This window comes from Gopherus flavomarginatus, chromosome 3 (assembly GCF_025201925.1).
Source record: "Gopherus flavomarginatus isolate rGopFla2 chromosome 3, rGopFla2.mat.asm, whole genome shotgun sequence".
Lineage (NCBI taxonomy): Eukaryota > Metazoa > Chordata > Testudines > Testudinidae > Gopherus > Gopherus flavomarginatus.
Window position 1 is genome coordinate 927,993 of NC_066619.1, and position 19,004 is coordinate 946,996.

At 47.2% G+C, this 19,004-nt stretch overlaps 1 protein-coding gene across 1 annotated transcript in view; it reads right to left on the minus strand.

The window, feature by feature from the left end:
- The window catches only part of GBA2 (glucosylceramidase beta 2), a 52,932-nt gene that overhangs the window by 33,814 nt on the left and 114 nt on the right, over positions 1 to 19,004 (minus strand). Inside the window, 1 exon segment of the mRNA XM_050943572.1 lies at positions 18,350 to 18,920. Coding sequence (XP_050799529.1) covers positions 18,350 to 18,525 — 176 coding nt within the window. The 5' untranslated portion in view covers positions 18,526 to 18,920.

Consider the following 19,004-nt stretch of genomic DNA (forward strand, 5'->3'; position numbering starts at 1 on the left):
AACAAACCAACAGGACTCCACTGGCCATCACATACAGTCCCCAGCTAAAACCTCTCCAACGCATCATCAGGGATCTACAACCCATCCTGGACAATGATCCCACACTTTCACAGGCCTTGGGTGGCAGGCCAGTCCTCGCCCACAGGCAACCTGCCAACCTGAAACATATTCTCACCAGTAACTGCACACCGCACCATAGGAACTCCAGCTCAGGAACCAATCCATGCAACAAACCTTGATGCCAACTCTGCCCACATATCTACACCAGCGACACCATCACAGGACCTAACCAGATCAGCCACACCATCACCGGTTCATTCACCTGCACATCCACCAATGTAATATACGCCATCATATGCCAGCAATGCCCCTCTGCTATGTACATCGGCCAAACTGGACAGTCTCTACGGAAAAGGATAAACGGACACAAATCAGATATTAGCAATGGCAATATACAAAAACCTGTAGGAGAGCATTTCAACCTTCCTGGCCACACAATAGCAGACCTTAAGGTGGCCATCCTGCAGCAAAAAAACTTCAGGACCAGACTTCAAAGAGAAACTGCTGAGCTTCAGTTCATCTGCAAATTTGACACCATCAGCTCAGGATTAAACAAAGACTGTGAATGGCTTGCCAACTACAAAACCAGTTTCTCCTCTCTTGGTTTTCACCCCTCAACTGCTAGAACAGGGCCTCATCCTCCCTGATTGAACTACCTCATTATCTCTAGCTTGCCTGCATATATATACCTGCCCCTGGAAATTTCCACTACATGCATCTGACGAAGTGGGTATTCACCCACGAAGGCTCATGCTCCAAAATGTCTGTTAGTCTATAAGGTGCCACAGGATTCTTTGCTGCTTTTACAGATCCAGACTAACACGGCTACCCCTCTGATACTTGTCTCTACCAGACGGATGAGCACTCCATTCTTAGCATTTGTTCCCCATATATGCAGTGTAGCTTTCTTTGGACCAACTTCCATTGGTGAGAATACAAGATATCACCTCCCGGCCTCGTCTTTCTGACTAACAGACATATCGGAGGATAAGCTGTCGTGCATCTGACGAAGTGGGTACTCACCCACAAGAGCTTATGCTCCAACGCGTCTCCTAGTCTATAAGGTGCCACAGGACTTTATGTTGCTTTTTACAGATCCAGACTAACACGGCTCCCCCTCTGATACTCGACACCTTGTCTTTCTGTTCCCCATCTAGATACACACAGACTGGAGTCAAGTCACCACTTAACCTTCTCTTTGTCAAGCTAAATATATTGTACTCTTTGAGTCTGTCACCACAAGGCCGGGTTTCTAATTCTCTAATCATTCTTGTTGCTCTTCTCCGAACCTTCTGCAATTTATCAACATCCTTTTTGAACCATGGGCACCAGATCTGGACACAGGAGTCTGACAGCAGCTGCACCAGTGCCATATTTAGCACAGAATCACAGAACTGGAAGGGACTTCGAGAGGTCTCTAGTCCAGTCCCCTGCACTCAAGGCAGGACTAAGCCCCTGCCTTCTCGGCTACCAGACTCCCTGGATGTCACCACAGAACCAGGGAATGCAGGGAGAGAGGTTAAAGGGAGGTGCCAGGGGGTCTTTATGGCCCCTCGCCCTCTCTCTCTCTCTCTCTTCCGCCGGCTTTAACCCTGGGTATAACCTGGGCGGCCTGGGAAAGCTAGGAGAAGGGGTCAAGTATCAGAGGGGTAGCCGTGTTAGTCTGGATCTGTAAAAGCAGCAACGAATCCTGTGGCACCTTATAGACTAACAGACATTTTGGAGCATGAGCTTTCGTGGGTGAATACCCACTTCGTCAGATGCATGAAGTGGAAATTTCCAGGGGCAGGTGTGTATGTATGTATGTATGTATATATATATATATATATATATATATATATATATATATATGCAGGCAAGCTAGAGATAATGAGGTAGTTGAATCAGGGAGGATGAGGCCCTGTTCTAGCAGTTGAGGTGAGAAAACCAAGGAAGGAGAAACTGGTTTTATAGTTGGCAAGCCATTCACAGTCTTTGTTTAATCCTGAGCTGATGGTGTCAAATTTGCAGATGAACTGAAGCTCAGCAGTTTCTCTTTGAAGTCTGGTCCTGAAGTTTTTTTGCTGCAGGATGGCCACCTTAAGGTTTGCTATAGTGTGGCCAGGGAGATTGAAGTGTTCTCCTACAGGTTTTTGTATATTGCCATTTCTAATATCTGATTTGTGTCCGTTTATCCTTTTTCGTAGCAACTGTCCAGTTTGGCCAATGTACATAGCAGAGGGGCATTGCTGGCATATGATGGCGTATATTACATTGGTGGACGTGCAGGTGAATGAACCGGTGATGGTGTGGCTGATCTGGTTAGGTCCTGTGATGGTGTCGCTGGTGTAGATATGTGGGCAGAGTTGGCATCGAGGTTTGTTGCATGGATTGGTTCCTGAGCTGGAGTTCCTATGGTGCAGTGTGCAGTTGCTGGTGAGAATATGTTTCAGGTTGGCAGGTTGCCTGTGGGCAAGGACTGGCCTGCCACCCAAGGCCTGTGAAAGTGTGGGATCATTGTCCAGGATGGGTTGTAGATCCCTGATGATGCGTTGGAGAGGTTTTAGCTGGGGACTGTATGTGATGGCCAGTGGAGTCCTGTTGTTTTCTTTCTTGGGTTTGTCTTGCAGTAGGAGGCTTCTGGGTACACGTCTGGCTCTGTTGATCTGTTTCCTTATTTCCTCGTGCAGGTGTTGTAGTTTTGAGAATGCTTGGTGGAGATTTTGTAGGTGTTGGTCTCTGTCTGAGGGGTTAGAGCAGATGCGGTTGTACCTTAGTGCTTGGCTGTAGACAATGGATCGTGTGATGTGCCCGGGATGGAAGCTGGAGGCATGAAGGTTGGCATAGCGGTCCGTAGGTTTTTGGTATAGGGTGGTGGTAATGTGACCATCACTTATTTGCACTGTGGTGTCTAGGAAGTGGACCTCCCGTGTAGATTGGTCCAGGCTGAGGCTGATGGTGGGGTGGAAGCTGTTGAAATCGTGGTGGAATTTTTCCAGAGTCTCCTTCCCATGGGTCCAGATGATGAAGATGTCATCAATGTAGCATAGGTAGAGAAGGGGCGTGAGTGGACGAGAGCTCAGGAAGCGTTGTTCCAGGTTGGCCATAAAAATATTGGCATATTGTAGGGCCATGCGAGTGCCCATAGCGGTGCCACTGATCTGGAGATATATATTGTCATCAAATTTGAAATAGTTGTGTGTGAGGATAAAGACACAGAACTCAGCAGCCAGTTGTGCTGTGGCATCATCAGGGATACTGTTCCTGACAGCCTGTATTCCATCTGTGTGTGGGATGTTTGTGTAGAGAGCCTCTACGTCCATGGTGGCTAGGATGGTGTTTTCTGGGAGGTCACCAATGCATTGTAGTTTCCTCAGGAAATCAGTGGTGTCACGGAGATAGCTGGGAGTGCTGGTGGCATAAGGTCTGAGTAGAGAGTCCACATATCCAGACAGTCCTTCAGTGAGAGTGCCAATGCCCGAGATGATGGGGGACATCTCTTCTGTCATCCTTCCTAGACCATCCCTGACAGGTGTTTGTCCATCCTGCTCTTCAAAATCCCCAATGATGGAGATTCCACAACCTCCATAGGCAATTTATTCCAGTGTTTAACCACGCTGACAGGCAGGAAGGTTTTCCTAATGTCCAACCTAAATCTCCCTGGCTGCAGTTTAAGCCCATTGCTGCTTCTCCTACCCTCAGAGGTTAACGTGAACAATTTTTCTCCCTCCTCCTTGTAACAACCTTGTATGTACTTGAAAACTGTTATCATGTCCCCTCTCAGTCTTCTCTTCTCCAGACTAAACAAACCCAGGTTTTCAATCTTCCCTCATAGGTCATGTTTTCTAGACATTTAATATTTTTATTGCTCTTCTCTGGACTCTCTCCAATTTGTCCACATCTTTCCTGAAATGTGGCGTCCAGAACTGGACTCAATACTCCAGTTGATGCCTAATCAGCACAGAGTAGAGTGGAAGAATGACTTCTTGTGTCTTGCTCACAACACTCCTGCTGATACATCCCAGAATGATGTTTGCTTTTTTCGCAGCAGCGTTACACTGCTGACTCCTATTTAGTTTGTGAGCCCCTCTGACCCCCAGATCCCTTTCCACAGTGCTCCTTCCTAGGCAGTCATTGCCCATTTTGTACGTGTGCAACTGATTGTTCCTTCCTAAGTGGAGCACTCTGCATTTCATCCTATTTACTTCAGACCATTTCTCCAGTTTGTCCAGATCGTTTTGAATTTTAATTCTGTTCTCCAAAATATTTGCAACCCCTCCCAGCTTGGTATCATCCACAAACTTTATAAGTGTGCTCTCTACATCATTATCTAAATCATTGATGAAGACATTGAACAGAACTGGACCCAGAACTGATCCCTGCAGGACCCTACTCACTATGCCCTTCCAGCATGACTGTGAACCACTGATAAGTACTGTCTGGGAACGGTTTTCCAATCAGTTTTGCACCCACCTTATAGTAGCTCCATTTGGATTGTTTATGAGGAGGTCATGCGAGACAGTATCAAAAATTTACTAAAATCAAGATATATCACATCTACCGCTTCCCCTCATCCACAAGGCTTGTTACTCTGTCAGGTTGGTTTGACAGGCATGATAAGACCCAACAGCAAACTTGGCATTGTACATCCAGATTATTACTGGCCCCCGCACAGGGAGCTGATAGACCAGTGCCGAGCCAGAGACTGCAGATCAAGCACAGATTGCTGGCACTGGGAAGGTTATGTACACACATGCTGATGTGAACCTTGCCCTCCCGTTATCACCTTCATCAGTGGTGTTTTGTCTAGAGGGAGAGTCCAGGCACTGGGGCAGCACAGTTCATAGAATATCAGGGTTGGAAGGGACCTCAGGAGGTATCTAGTTCAGCCCCCTGCTCAAAGCAGGACCAATTCCCAACTAAACCATCCCAGCCAGGGCTTTGTCAAGCCTGACCTTAAAAACCTCTAAGGAAGGAGATTCCACCATCTCCTTAGGGAACCCATTCCAGTGCTTCACCACTCTCCTAGTGAAAAAGTTTTTACTAATATCCAACCTAAACCTCCCCCACTGCAGCTTGAGACCATTGCTCCTTGTTCTGTCATCTGGTACCACTGAGAACAGTCTAGATCCATCCTCTTTGGAACCCCCCTTCAGGTAGTTGAAAGCAGCTATCAAAGCCCCCCTCATCCTTCGCTTCTGCAGACTGAACAATCCCAGTTCCCTCAGCCTCTCCTCACAGGTCATGTGCTCCAGTTCCCTATTCATTTTTTTTACCCTCCGCTGGACTCTCTCCAATTTTCCCCATCTCTTCTGCAGTGGTGGGACCAAAACTGGACACAGTGCTCCAGATGTGGCCTCACCAGTGCCGAATAGAGGGGAATAGTTACTTCCCTCTATCTGCTGGCAACGCCCCTACTTATACAGCCCAATATGCCACTAGCCTTCTTGGCAACAAGGGCACACTGCTGACTCATATCCAGCTTCTCATCCATTGTAACCGCTAGGTCCTTTTCTGCAGAACTGCTGCTTAGCCACTTGGTCCCCAGCTTGTAGCAGTGCATGGGATTCTTCTGTCCTAAGTGCAGGACTCTGCACTTGTCCCTGTTGAACCTCATCAGATTTCTTTTGACCCAGTCCTGCAATTTGTCTAGGTCACTCTGGACCCCTATCCCTACCCTCCAGCGCATCTACCTCTCCCCCCAGCTTAGTGTCATCTGAGAACTTGCTGAGGGTGCAATTCATCCAGATCACTGATAAAGATGTTGAACAAAACTGGCCCCAGGACCGACCCCTGGGACACTCCGCTTGATACTGGCTGCCAACTAGACATGGAGCCGTTGATCCCGACAATCTAGCCAGCTTTCTATCCACCTTATAGTCCATTCATCCAATCCATACTTCTTTAACTTGCTGGCAAGAATACTGTGGGAGACCGTATCAAAAGCTTTGCTAAAGTCAAGATAGATCACATCCACCGCTTTCCCCAATCCACAGAGCCAGTAAGGCGATTAGGTTGGTCAGGCATGACCAGTGCAGCATGGTTTGAACTGATGCAGCCCATCCCCGTTTCAAACCTTGCCTCATAGGACTTGTAAAGTGCCCTTTAGGTGCTACATAACTAAAGCAAACATGGCTCTGTACAGCCCTGGGCTGTGCCAATCAGATAACTTTTCCCTATCGGAAGGTTCTGCAGTGTACAGGCAGATGTGAACAGAACAAGTCCAAGATGGAACACGGCCAGAGTGGGGCCTGGCCATGACAAGTGGAATGCTCCTGGGAATGGCATCTGACAGCATTTCCTATCTGAGATAGAACCAAAATGCTGTTTAAAAGGAATTACTGAAAATACAAGCCCGGTTTCCTCAAAGACAGATGATGAGCCGGCTTCAGGTTGGCCCCTCCAGCCTGGGAAGGGACAAGCCTGGGCAGAGAAATCGTAATTTATGGTGAGACACCAGAGGCTGGGTGTGTGCGGAGAGAGACTGAATCTGGGTCTGCTCGCCCCAGCCTGAAGAGGGGCTGCAGGAAACCCAAAGCAGCAAATACAATATTGACTAAACCAGGAACACATGCCCTGGCCATCAGTGGTGGGGACTGTGACGATGCGGTTCTGGCGGGACCCAACTGAGAGTGCCAATTTAGGACCAATTGCTCAAACAGGGCAGTCACTGCCCAAGGCTGGGGTTTTTCCACCTCTAAAGCAAACCAAACCAGCCAGACAAAAAGGACTTCGGTTTCACCCCACTGGCTAACCACAAGTTACACAAGCAATTTCCTTAGACACTCCAGTCTCCCAGTGTCACCACCAGTGCCACCCGTCCTGGGATGAATGGTTATGAAAACCAACACCCCAGTAAAAGAAAAAGGTTCTCTCGATCCCAAAGGACCAAGCCCCAGACCCAGGTCAATATACACATCAGATCTTACCCACAAATCACGCTGTTGCCAATCCTTTAGAATCTAAAATCTAAAGGTTTATTCATAAAGGGAAAAAGGTAGAGATGAGAGCTAGAATTGGTTAAATGGAATCAATTCCATACAGTAATGGCAAAGTTCTTAGTTCAGGCTTATAGCAGTGATGGAGTAAACTGCAGGTTCCAATCAAGTTTATGGAGAACATCCCCAGCTGGGATGGGTCATTCAGTCCTTTGTGCAGAGCTTCTGTTTGTAGCAAAGTCCCTCCAGAGGTAAGAAGCAGGATTGAAGACAAAATGGAGATGAGGCATCAGCCTTATATAGGCACTTCCAGGTGTAAGAACACTTCTTTGTTCTTACTGTAGAAAATTACAGCAAAATGGAGTTTGCAGTCACATGGGCCAGTTTCTGCACACCCTGCTGAGTCACAGGGCGTAACTGCCTTCTCTCGATGGGACAATTGTGTAGGTGATGGTCCTTAATGGGCCATCAAGCAGGTTAAGCAGAGCTAACGCCCACTTGTCTGGGATCTTTCCCAGTAACACAGCACAAGTTTGAAATATAGACAGTATAGAGCCAATACTTACAACTTTAACTACAAAATGATAGAGACATACAGACAGCATAATCATAACCAGTAACTCATAACTCGGTCTTAGACACCTTATATGACCCCCTTTACATAAGATCTGGTGCCACTACAGGACCTTGGTTGCAACCCATGTTCTATATGGTCCCAGTTTATATCAATAACGTCACAGGGACACATTCACATCCTGCTCAGTGGGCACCCCGTGCAGGTGGCCTTGTATAGGCTGTATGGCATGACTTGAACAAGGTTGTATGTGGCCACAGAGTCACCTGCCCTGACTCCAGAGAGACACTGGTCCTGGGTCTGTAACACCCGACAACCGCCCACAAGGCTCTAGGGCACTGGCCTTGGAAGCAGGGCAGGGGGATGCAGAACTGACCTTAAGGGCTTTCCTGGGGAGGGAGGGGGAAAGGGGGAGCACTTTCTGAGCACTAGACAGATATTAACTAATGAACCCTCCCTGTGCCAGAGATAGGCCAGGGCATCTTTCCATTGGTTGAACAGGGCTAGTCATGATAGAAAGGGGAAGGGTCTTGCACAAGGTCACACAGCACGTAGTGCCAGAGCCAGGATTGCCCCTCAGCCCCCTGGCTCTGAGCACTGGGCTCATCCCTGCTTTGCACACTCAGACATCACGCTGGTGAGCACGGTTACCGCCAACAGAACAGGGGATCTCAGCCTGGCGAACGGGTACAAGGCAGCCACAGGACTCAGAAACGGCTATACTGGAGCAGACAAACAGTCCCCAGCTCAGCAGCGTGTCCCCAGGAGAGGCCCACACCAGCTGCTTCTGGGGAAGGTGTCTGAATCCTGTGCAGGCCAGTGTGGGGTAACTTCATTCCTATCTATCCCCTCCCCTGTTTATATCCTTAGTGTTAACTATTATAGCTCTGCATATTCTTGGTAGTAACGACCGCCCTGCCCTTCCTGGCCTGCTAACTGCGGAGTGGGTCAACAGGATCATAATCCACAGAGAAAAATGCAAAGAAGGTCCTCGCTGAACTCAGCCTATGAGATCTTCTGAGCCAAATCTAATGTGTTCAGGACAAGCATCAGGGGGTAGCCGTGTTAGTCTGTATCCACAAAAACAACAAGGAGTTTGGTGGCACCTTAAAGACTAACAGATTTATTTGGGCATAAGCTTTTGTGGGTTAAAAAAAAACCTCACTTCTTCAGATGCCTGGAGTGAAAGTTACAGATGCAGGCATTGTTATACTGACACATGAAGAGAAGGGAGTTACCTCACAAGTGGAGAACCAGAGTTGACAGGGCCAATTCACTCAGGTGGACGTAGTCCACTCCCAATAATAGACAAGGAGGTGTCAATCCCAGGAGAGGCAAAGCTGCTTCTGTAATGAGCCAGCCACTCCCAGTCCCTATTCAAACCCAAATTAATGGTGTTCAATTTGCAAATGAATTCGAGTTCAACACCATTAATTTGGTTGTCACTTTCACCATTGAAAAGCAAGGTGGATGAGATTTAAATCAAACTGATTTAAATCAGTAGTCAGGAAGACTCAATTTAATCATGGATTCCTACATAAAAGGGCATTCTTGTTGGTTGTTATAACCTTAATACATATTCTTCACAACTCAGAGATAGAGGTAGGTTTCATTTTTAGAAGGTACACGCTATACATTCTTAAAGTGATTTATTTTGAAAACTTTTCAGATTAATTTTACAGCTATATCAGAAAATGAATGATTGGTTATTTCATTTACCAAAGATAACTGAAGATATTTATGAAGTCATTAGGAGGTAAACTATCTCCAATTCAACAGATAATCATTAATATTTGGAGGATTTTCTTGCCATCCTGTATTAGGAGATCACCACCAGAGAGACATTTTAAAGTGTTTTATTTAAGTAAAAACAACAATGTCATGTATTCTGGATTTTTTTCTTCAACAGCAAACATATAATATTTTAACAAAACAAGCATATGAATTTTTGAATTCAGTTAAACGTTCAAGTTTTTAAAAATCAGGTTTGTTTTTGTTAAAATTGTTTTTAACTAAAATAGTTAAATGAAATATTAAAACAAAATTTAAATTGACTAGGTCAACATGAGAAACTTAAAATATTGGCCTCTGCAGCTAACTCAGTCATCTTCACTTTCATCTTCCTGTTTGTTCATAATCTGGAAAAGAAAAACAAGCTTTCCTGCTTCTTCAGGTCCCAAACAATTTCTCAGTTTTGAATAAATTAGTCCAAAGGAAGAAAATATTCTTTCTACACTGCTGTTAAAAGTGAGATTATCACTTCAACAGTCTCTGAATCCAAGAGCTTAATTGACTTCCACCAGTTCACTGGTGTGACTTTCTTTAAAATATCATCAACAAACATATTTCTTGAATGGTTCACCCCTAGCTCTGAAGTTTATTATAAGCAGCAAAGAGAGTCCTGTGGCATCTTATAGACTAACAGACATATTGGAGCATGTCATGCATCCAACAAAGTGGAGCCTGAGCTTTCGTGGGTGAATACCCACTTTGTTGGATGCATGACATGCTCCAATATGTCTGTTAGTCTATAAGATGCCACAGGACTCTTTGCCGCTTTTACAGATCCAGACTATCACGGCTACCCCCTGATACTTAAGTTTATTATAGTTGGCATTATGGAGGGATGATTGCTGGATGTCCATGTCATACGCAACTCCTCTTCTTCAGCAGTTAAGGTTTGACCCTGGTACCGAGTATTGAGAATATTTGCAAGAAAATGAGCTGGAAATAGTGCTTGTCCCATTCGTTTTTTTAATGCTTGTAATTTAACTCTGTCCTTTTTCACAGTTTGTTATAGTTTTTACTGCTACTTCTTGTAAGTATTCCGCTGTGTGTGCATTTCCTGATGTATCAGTGGTTTTGGTAAGGAAGACATTCCTTTATTCTGTTGTTACACAAGCACATACAACAGGATCATTGTGGACACTGCTCCATCATCAAAACTCAGGTTAACAATTTTACCCTTTAGACCTTTTGCACACTGCTCAATTTCTCTTTCATCACTTTATCCAGCAATTTGTCTGCGACATCTGCTCTGTTGGGTGGATTGTAACCTGGTCTTAATGACTGAAACATGTTAATGAAGTGTGGGTTCTCAATCATATGGAAAGGAGAGTTTGTTGCACAAACAAACTGGACAATTTTTTCATCAATTAGCTCTTTTTGTAATCTGCTGGTTCTTATCCCAAACTTATCTATGGTTGTTTCTGGATCACGGAGATTTTTTTTTCCTTTTTGCTGGAGGTGATATACTGTGGCAATGTGACTGAAACACTATCATTGGCAGATAACTGTGAAACTATAGAAAATGGTGATCTTGAAGGTAGATAGTCTTCAGAATCCTGTATGTTGAGGATGGATTCTCCTAAACAAAATAAGTCAATGCAGTTATTTAATTATTACCACCATTCTGTTCATTTAGTATTACTCATTGCATTCACTGACACTCGGTACTACTTTAAAGGTGAAATTGTAAAAGGAAGATCTGCCTATTTCAGCTATTTATTTATCACAACTGCATCTAAAAAAAGTACCATAGAGTAACAACTATATTTTTTGCTCAAACATGAGAGTTCAAGAATAGTCCAGAAGGAAGACAGGGAGTCCCTAAGAAAGAAGTAGGAAATAAAAAAGTTTACTAACCTGAAGATCCTGCATGTTCAGACATGTTCCTTTCATCATCTTCAATGCAGCTTCCTCCTGAGAAGGAACACTTCTCGTGATGTTGTTTCATTCGGGCAACCAGGCCTTGCATTTCCTTGTTGCACTGTTTGCATTTTACACGCATGCCTCTTACCCACAGGTAGAAGAACTTCATTAAAATATTCCCAAACTGGGTTTCTTTTATGGCCTGCTGCCATTATAAGTTTTCCCTTCTAGTGAGAGAATGGTACGGGTAGATCTCAAATCAATGAAGGCTACACTCAGAAAGACCTCAAGATTTCTGGAATATGCTGTTCAAACAGTTTCACTTTTGTTTCTACTCGCTGTTCCTCCCTTCTTACATTTATCTCCAGACTTCTTCTCCTTGTCCAGATCTATTCTGCCCCAGCAATCTTCTATTCATTGAACTTTTTGAAACTTTGCACTTTTAGAGAGAGGTAAGGGATTGACTCTGTGTACACAAATTTGCAGAGGGACAAGAGGGTTGAGGTCTGTTATTTCTCGCCTCTATATATTTTAAAACATTTTTGCTGTTAACAAGCACATTATCTCTGGAGACACAAATCCACAGTTTGAGACTTGCAAAATTAAGCATCTCTGATAGTATCTTCTGGACCAGGGGTCCCCAAAGCGGTGCCTACGGGCGTCATGGCGCCCGCAGGGGCATCTAAATGAGGCCACGTCCTGGCCGGTGGTGGAGCATCCGCCGAAATGCAGCCGAATTTCTGCGGCGTTTCAGCAGTGACGCCTCTTGATGATGCACCAAAGAATCCTGTGGCACCTTATAGACTAACAGACGTTTTGGAGCATGAGCTTTCGTGGGTGAATACCCACTTCGTCGGATGCATTGGGGGCAAGTGACGTCATCAAAAGGCGTCACCGCCGAAACGCAGCAGAAATTCGGCGGCATTTTGGTGGATGCTCCACCGCTGCCACGGTCCTTCGTCTGGCGCCCACCAGATGAAAAGGTTGGGAACCACTGTTTTAGACTGAGCACTGAGTCCCATTGGATAGATAGAAAGATTAACCTAAATAATATACACAGAAGTCCCTGGAACCCCATAAAATTGGGTGGCTAATCCATGAACGATTGGAACTCATTGACAAAACTTTTCTTAAACATGACATGGATATATTGTCTCATGCTATAGAGTTAGAATTTACAATCCTTATTCCATGATGAGATATCTTTGAGCTATAATGTATCTTAATTAAAACTATCTTTAGACAGGTTTTTCCTCAAAAAGCATTTTATCAACAAAATCTCATTTAAATAAAAAAAATCAATTTTTTTTTATTTTTTGTTGATTTTCATCCACCCTGTTGAAAAGTATCAGAGGAACTAGGCCAAGAGCAACCCACCATGTTTAGCAGCTATGACACTTTGTCAGCTGGAGGGAAACTCCATGCCGGAGTCTGTGTCATTGCTCCCTTTCCAAAATATGCTACAGCCGCTCCTGCAAGTCGGCAAAATGGATACAGTCATAAGCAGCTGTAGCAGTAGGGTAGGGGCTGCCTGCAGGTCTCCCTACTCCACTCTCTCTCTCTCTCTGGGGTACCCCATGTCTAAAGCCCCACGGATATCCGCATCTGGGGATGCAAATGTCCACGGACCATTTTTGCAGACTGGATGCGGATACAAATTTGTATCTAGAGTACTGCAAATCTGCAGATATCCACATAACACAGATGCAGATACAAATTTTGTATAAGCGCAGGGCTCTACCCATGTTTGCCAGTAAGAAACACACCTCCTTCCACCTTCTCCTCTGCCGTTGTGAGACACCTACACCTGCCAGATGCCCAGAATGTTAAAACAACATTTTCTTTCTGTCTCTGCAGCTGTTTGCATCAATTAAATGTAGCACTGATTCTTGTGAAAGTCTCAGTTCACACACACACACTATCCCTGCAGGCGTCTTTCCCCAGGATCCCAGCACATCTTGTGAGCCTGACCCTTGTCAGTTTGCTACGGGACGCAGGGGCTGAGGTGCCAGGGGCAAGCAGCAAGGTTTGGGGGGAGAGTTGAGTGGGGTTATATGGAATTACTGCAGTGAATGGCAATACCACCATCGCTGGCTGGGGTGTGACCACATATAACCAGCGTGTAGTACACTGGCCCCACGTCACACGCTCCCAGCGTAAGGCATGACGGGCCTAAGTGCCCTGAACCAACGCACAATGTAAGCCGTGCGAGGCCAGCACAGCCCTGTCCCCCTGCAGTGGCTACCCCGGGTATGGAGGTTTAGGAGCCCCTAGCCAGAAGTCCAGCACTCCTTCCCCCACAGGTGATCCCACCTGGCACAACAAGAGCAGGGCAGAGCATCTAACACAGTGTCAGCGGCGCGGCCACGGAAGCTGCGCCTCAGCAGCGGTGGGACCAGAAATTCAAGCCCTCAGCCATGACTGTGGGACTGAGCTGGGTGCTCTGGTCTAAAGCAGGTGAGCCTGGAGCCCTGGTGGGGACCGACGGCTACACCCCTCATGGGGGGCGACCCTCTGGGGCAGGGGAGACAGAGCCCCATGCTGAACTGCACAAGCGCTGTGCATGATACATTGTATCACTCCAAGCCCTCGCCACTGTATCAAGACCAGGCCAAGGCTCTCACCAGAGCGTGCCCCTTGGTAACACTGTGTCCATAAGGTGTCGAGTGGCAGTGAGTTACCCAGACAGGGCTGCTGAGGAAGGGGCCTACAGCTAGGACACAAGTCTAGCACGTGTTGATCTGAAGAGCAGAACGGACTGAGACGAGCATCCTGCCTGCACAGCACAGCTGCGATCTCATGCAGTGAGTGACTCCTGCGCCCATGGCTGAGCGAGAGCATGTCTGAGAATGAGACTCTAGCACGCCCCACGCTCAGGCCAGGCTACACTGCAGACCTAGACTGGTGCAACCACGTCATGCAGAGATATGAATCCCCCCGCCGCCCCCCAAGCAGCTCCATTCTACCAATCTAACCCCCAGCATGCACAGCACTATGGCAACAGGGGAGCTTCTCCCATCGACGGAGTGACCGCCTTTCATGGAGGTGTATTCGCTACACCAAAAGGAGACGCCCTCCCATCGGAGTAGCAGCATCTTCACTACAGCAATACAGTGCTGTATGTGGAAACAAGCCCTAAGCTGTTCCACTGGTTGGTTACCCTCCCTGTTAAACATTTTTGCCTTATTACTATGAATTCATCTACCTTCAGCTTACAGCCATGGGGTCTCATTCTGCCTTTGCCTGTTAGATTAAAGAGCCCTCTGCTATCATAGAATCACAGAAGATTAGGGCTGGAAGAGACCTCAGGAGGCCATCAAGTCCAACCCCCTGCTCAAAGCAGGACCAACCCCAACTAAATCACCCCAGCCAGGGCTTTGTCAAGCCTGACCTTAAAAACCTCTAAGGAAGGAGATTCCACCACCTCCCTAGGGAACCCATTCCAGTGCGTCACCATCCTCCTAGGGAAATAGTGTTTCCTAATATCCAACCTAGACCTTCCCAATTGCAACTTGAGACCATTACTCCTTGTTCTGTCATCTGCCACCACTGAGAACAGCCGAGCTCCATCCTCTTTGGACCCCCCTTCAGGTAGCTGAAAGCAGCTATCAAATCCCGCCTCACTCTTCTCTTCCGCAGACTAAACAATCCCAGTTCCCTCAGCCTCTCCTCCTAAAAGTCATGTGCTCCAGCCCCCTATTCATTTTTGTTGCCCTCCACTGGACTCTCTCCAATTTGTCCACATCTCTTCTGTAGTGGGGGGACCAAACCTGGATCCAATACTCCAGGTGCGGCCTCACCAGAGCCGAATAGAGGGGAATAATCACTTGCCTCGATCTGCTGGCAATGCTCCTACTAATAAAGCCCAAAATGCCGTTACCCTTCTTGGCAACAAGGGCACACTGCTGACTCATAACCAGCTTCTCATCCACTGTAACCCCCAGGTCCTTTTCTGCAGAACTGCCACTTAGCCAGTCAGTCCCCAGCCTGTAGCAGTGAATGGGATTTTTCCATCCTAAGTGCAAGACTCTGCACTTGTCCTTGTTGAACCTCATCAGATTTCTTTTAGCCCAATCCTCCAATTTGTCTAGGTCACTCTGGACCCTATCCCTATCCTCCAGCGTATCTATCTCTCCCCCCAGCTTAGTGTCATCTCCGAACTTGCTGAGGGTGCAATTAATACTCAATTAATAATCAAAGTCCTTCTCCCCATGTAAGTATTCATAGATCATGATCACCTCCCCTCTTAACTTTCTCCTTATTAAACTAAACAGGTGGAGCTTTCTTAGTGTCTCAAAGTCGGGCAGGTTTTCCAAACCTCAAACCATTCATACATATCACTTTTCTGAACATCCTCTTTGGTGCCCATCAATGGTCTCACCAGTGCTATATACAGATGTGACAGCATCTCTCTACTCCCACTCTCCTGTTTATACAGACAAGGATCTTGTTTGCTCTTAGTCATTCCACCACCCTCCCAGCTCACTCTCAGGTATCAGAGGGGTAGCCGTGTTAGTCTGGATCTGTAAAAGCAGCAGAGAGTCCTGTGGCACCTTACAGACTAACAGACATATTGGAACTTGAGCTTTTGTGGGTGAAGTAGTAATCACTTTCCAAAACAGACCCCCACCTATAAGTGTGACCTACAACATTAGTTGCTAGGTTTATGGCCTTGCATTTTGTTGTATTAAAACACATGTTGTTCAAATGAGCCCGTCTAACCAGGCAACCCTGATCAGTCTGTACAACTGAACTGCCACCAATTTGTGGGTCATCAACTAACTTTACTGTGACAGATTGGCAAGACCCTGTAATGCCCGGAAAAACCTGTTCGCATTAACAAAACTGTATTGAATTGAATTAAACCTGACAGAATTAGAGTTAATCCCTCTGGAGGCCAGTGCATTAAAAACACAACCGCAGCTGTGTTGTTGCAACACTGTATGAACCTGCTGTAGTGGAAGGGGGGATGCGAATGCACTTCTTCAGCTATCAGCTGTGGAAGCCACAGCCCCACCTTCCACCCCAGGGATATGCAAATACTCCTTCAAACTGGCTTCTCCAGAGACCAACAGACAGAAAAGAGTTTTGGATAAATAGCAGAGTTTAAACTGGCTCAGGGCCTTCTTCCTAATCCAGGAAACAGGCAGGAGCCGCAGGACCCCGGGCCACAGAGAGTCCTGATCCTTAGGGTAGGACTGGAAGGACTGGGCCTTCTACAGCCCCATGGCAGTGGGTGCTTCTTCTGATCTGAAGCTGTGATGCACTGGTAGGTGGTAACCACAAGGAATCCCCGGGGCTGGGGCGGGGTGGGGTGTCAAAGGACTGCTCACCTCAGACTCCACGAACTCTGGTAAGCTCATTAACATGCATGTAGGCTCTTTTATGGTTTTTAATAGATTTTCTCTGTAATGCTTTTCACCTTTACAATAAAACAAGTGCTGCCTCACAACTTATCTCTGCAATAACCACACTGTTACCAGTCTCTGAGGAGAAAGCAAGCAGACTCTCTTTGCTGGGAGATAAACAGTGAAGGCAGGGACCGAGGCAGCCTGGGAATACCTCAGCCAGAAGAGAGAGATGTGGGTCTCCCCCCAGAAAGGCAGCAACTGGGGAGTTGGAATCCAAGGGTGGGTGCCCTTGCTGAGCCCCGGAGGAGAAATACAGGTACAGTGGCCCCAGGAACGCAAGAGCCCAGCTCTGCTGCAGACCAATGTTGTGACCTGTGAGGATGCCTCAGTTCCCCCATGGCCCCATCTCACACAGCTAAGGCGAGGAAAAGGCAAATGATTAGGCTCAGATGTGACAGTAACAAGGGCCACACAGGAAAGCAAGCGAGAGGTACACATGTGGTAAATAGCAACCAGGACCCTGATCAGTAACAGTAATTCTCTGGCAACATTCCAACAGTCACTTTTAACCCTTGAGTAACTATGTATCTAAAAACATGTTGCAACTTAACAGCCATTGTCCAATCTATTCATAGCACAGAATCGCACACATTTCGGATCTCAGGCTGTTCTGGTCATTAAGAGAGCATCTAACGAGTGTCAGACCCTAGACAAATTTTAATCACATGGCACTTTATAAGAACAGTAATAACTAACCTTACATTAGACTTTATCACCACAAACTGCCAAATTAAAAACAAGCCATTAATAAATACAGTAAATACTTGACACTGATACTCTAGGACAGTGGTTCTCAGCCAGGGCACGTGTACCGCTGAGGGTACTCAGAGGTCTTCTAGGGGGTACATCAACTCATCTAAATATTTGTCTAGTTTTACAAGCTACATAAAAAGCACAAGCGAACTCAGTGCAAACTAAAATTTTGTACAGACAATGAGTTGTTTGTACTGATCTATAGATCATACTCTGAAATGTGAATACAATATTTATATTCCAATCAATTTATAATTATATGGTAAAAAATAAAACATAAGCAATTTGTCAGTCATAGTGTGCTCTGATACTACTGTATTTCTATGTCTGATTTTGTAAGCAAGTAGTTTTTAAATGAGGTGAAATCTGGGGGTACACATGACAAATCAGTCTCCTGAAAGGGGCGCAGTCGTCTGGAAAGGGTGAGAACCACTGCACTAGGAGCTTTCCAGGGACCATTTTTCACCCCTGTAAAATGGAAATACTGGTGCAACCTTAATTTATAGTGGCGCTACGACCCCACTCAGAACACAGTCTATCCTGCAGGTGTCTTCCCCTCCTCCTCTGTGCTAATGAGCAAGACAAGGAAAAAACAACCCCAAGAAGAGCTGCCTACAGCCGAGGAGAGGAGATGTTCAGAAGACCAAAGTCCACTGCCTACCGTGCCAATCTACCCACCAGACTGGGACATGCACCCAGAGGCCAAGACACCAGGGAGATAACGAGGGGGGATGCACGTGGGGAGAATCTGGCAGGACTGACAGGTCTGTCCACTCCAGGGTGGCAGGGAGAAGAGCTGGGGGAGGCCCTGCCAGGCTCTCAGACAAACAAGGCAAGGCAAAGCGCCCAAGGATACTGACCAGGCAGGTGGCCTGTGGGTAGCTCACTGAATTCCCTGAGGGAGAGAAAGGGGCCAGTGATAGCAGTGCGCTGCAAAGGGGAATCGAAGTGCACAATGGCCACAGAAGGGAAGAACCACCTACCGCATGCCCAGGCCCAGGTATTTCAGCACGTCGCAGGCAGAGACGTCCGAGGCCTTGTAGGGTTTCCTCTTCTCCACAAACTCATGGGCCAGACAGATCCGCCAGCCAGATGATGGCACCTGGTGCCCATGGGCAGTGCCCTCAAACTGCTCCATCAGCTTGGCGCTGTCCGCCATTGCCGCCCCGTCTGCCCAAGCAGCTTCCTCGTCCCGTGTCTGGCTCAGGGTGCAGGTCGTCCGCCCCCAGCGTCCGGCTCAGGGTGCAGTCCCCACCCTGGTGCCCGGCTCAGGGTGCGTTGCTCAGTGTGCTCAGCCCCGGCCCTGCCTGGCCCCCTCCCCCCAGAACAGAGCCCCGGGCAAGACACGGGGTCAGTAACTGCTGCCGCCCCACACACCCCGCCCCAGGCCCTATCCAAAGCCCTGGCCACCCTGGGGCAGAACTCAGCGCTTCGCCCCCGCGGGCAGCACCTGCCTCTGCAGCGGGCTCAGCGAGCCCCGCCGGTGCCTGTCCGTCTGCAACCCTCGGTGCCTGCCTACCTGTCCGTCTGCAAACACCCCCGGTGCCTGTTTGTCTGCAACCCCCGGTGCCTACCTACCTACCTACCTGTCCGTCTGTCACCTCTCCCCGGTGCCTGTCTGTCTGCAACCCCCGGTGC